The sequence below is a fragment of the Aptenodytes forsteri genome, unplaced genomic scaffold (genome assembly GCF_000699145.1).
Source record: "Aptenodytes forsteri isolate BGI_AS27 unplaced genomic scaffold, ASM69914v1 Scaffold72, whole genome shotgun sequence".
Classification (NCBI taxonomy): Eukaryota; Metazoa; Chordata; class Aves; order Sphenisciformes; family Spheniscidae; genus Aptenodytes; species Aptenodytes forsteri.
Genome location: NW_008796193.1, coordinates 8412048 through 8413335, shown reverse-complemented (window position 1 = coordinate 8413335; position 1288 = coordinate 8412048). Strand labels below are relative to the sequence as shown.

At 66.1% G+C, this 1288-nt stretch overlaps 2 protein-coding genes across 2 annotated transcripts in view; one reads left to right on the top strand and one right to left on the bottom strand.

Annotated features, from left to right (window-relative positions):
- LOC103906205 (heat shock protein beta-7-like) overlaps positions 1-885 on the top strand; it is a 1778-nt gene extending 893 nt beyond the window's left edge. Inside the window, exons 2-3 of the mRNA XM_009288073.1 lie at positions 57-208; positions 697-885. Coding sequence (XP_009286348.1) covers positions 57-208; positions 697-885 — 341 coding nt within the window. The remainder of the gene's footprint in view (positions 1-56; positions 209-696) is intronic.
- Positions 886-1107: 222 nt separating this feature from the next.
- Positions 1108-1288, bottom strand: part of CLCN2 (chloride voltage-gated channel 2) — a 7889-nt gene continuing 7708 nt past the window's right edge. Inside the window, 1 exon segment of the mRNA XM_019474310.1 lies at positions 1108-1263. Within this exon segment, the coding sequence (XP_019329855.1) occupies positions 1108-1263 (156 nt within the window).

Below are 1288 nucleotides of genomic sequence, written 5' to 3'. Positions count from 1 at the left end.
CCCCCAGGCACCGTGCCCCTATGCCCCCATGCCCAGCAGCCCCCCAATGCCCGCAGGGTCCCCAGGCGCCATGTGCCCCTGCAGCCTGGGCACCTGGGTGCGTGCCCAGGGTGACACCTACCAGGTGGTGGCTGACGTCAGCCAGTTCGAGCCCCCCGACATCGTGGTGACCACCTCCAACTGCCACGTCGCCATCCAGGCCGAGAAGGTGAGGGACCCTGGGGGGCACCATACCGCTTCGTCCCCTCCCCGCCATGGAGCAGTGGGGGTTCTGCCCCACGGCACCCCCTCCTGCAGGGGGGGTGGTAACTGGGAACGGCCCTTGCTGGCACTGGGGTAACTGGGAGCTGTCCTCACTGAGAATGGGGCAACTGGGAACTCCTGCCCCATTGCATTCTCTGCTGGTGGGGGGCAATTGGGAACAGTCCCTGCTGGCACTGGGGTAACTGGAAATTACCCCACCCCCAGGTCTGAGACAACTAGGAGCTGCTCTCTGCTGGCAATGGGGTAACTGGGAATTGACCCTGAGGCGCTGGGTAACTGGGAACTGCCCTGTTGAGCTCCCTGCTGGAGCTGGGGCGACTGGGAGCTGCCCCATTACTAGCACTGGGGTAACTGGGACTGTGCCATGTGCTGCTGCGCCGTGCCGTGCTGTGCCATGCCGTGCCCCACCGTGCCGGCGCTGCCTCCCCGCAGGTGGCCGAGGATGGCACCGTCTGCGACACCTTCACCCACAAGTGTCGGCTGCCCGAGGACACGGACCCACTGTCAGTGAGCTGCGCCCTCACCGAGGCTGGCACGCTGGTCATCACCGCCCGACGCCGTGCCGGCACCCGCCCTGGAGAGCCTCCGCAGCCGCTGTACCGCAGCGAGGCCACGCTGTGAACCGGCACTGGGTAAAGAAAGGCTTCTCGCCCCAAGCGATGCCAGCCCTGGTGCTGTGATGAGGCTTGGCCAGTGCCCGCCGGCTGTGCCCCCTCCCCACCTCTGGCCCCTCCGCACTCTGGCTCTGTTTATAAAGTCCTTTTATTAAATTAATATAAAAATCTCTGTATTTACACAGGGGTGGGGCGCACAGTGGAGAGGCGGCAGGATCCCCCTTCCCAGTCATGAGGCGCTGGGGACGGGGGCAGTGCCCACCCGTGTCCCCGTGGGTACCCTGACCTGACGCCCCTCTGCCCCACGTGCCACCCCGAGCAGGGACACTGGGTTGCCCGTGGGTGGGGGGGTGAGGGTGGTGGCTATGCCGGGGGGGCACCGGGGCTGTGGGGGACAGAGGTAGCAAAGT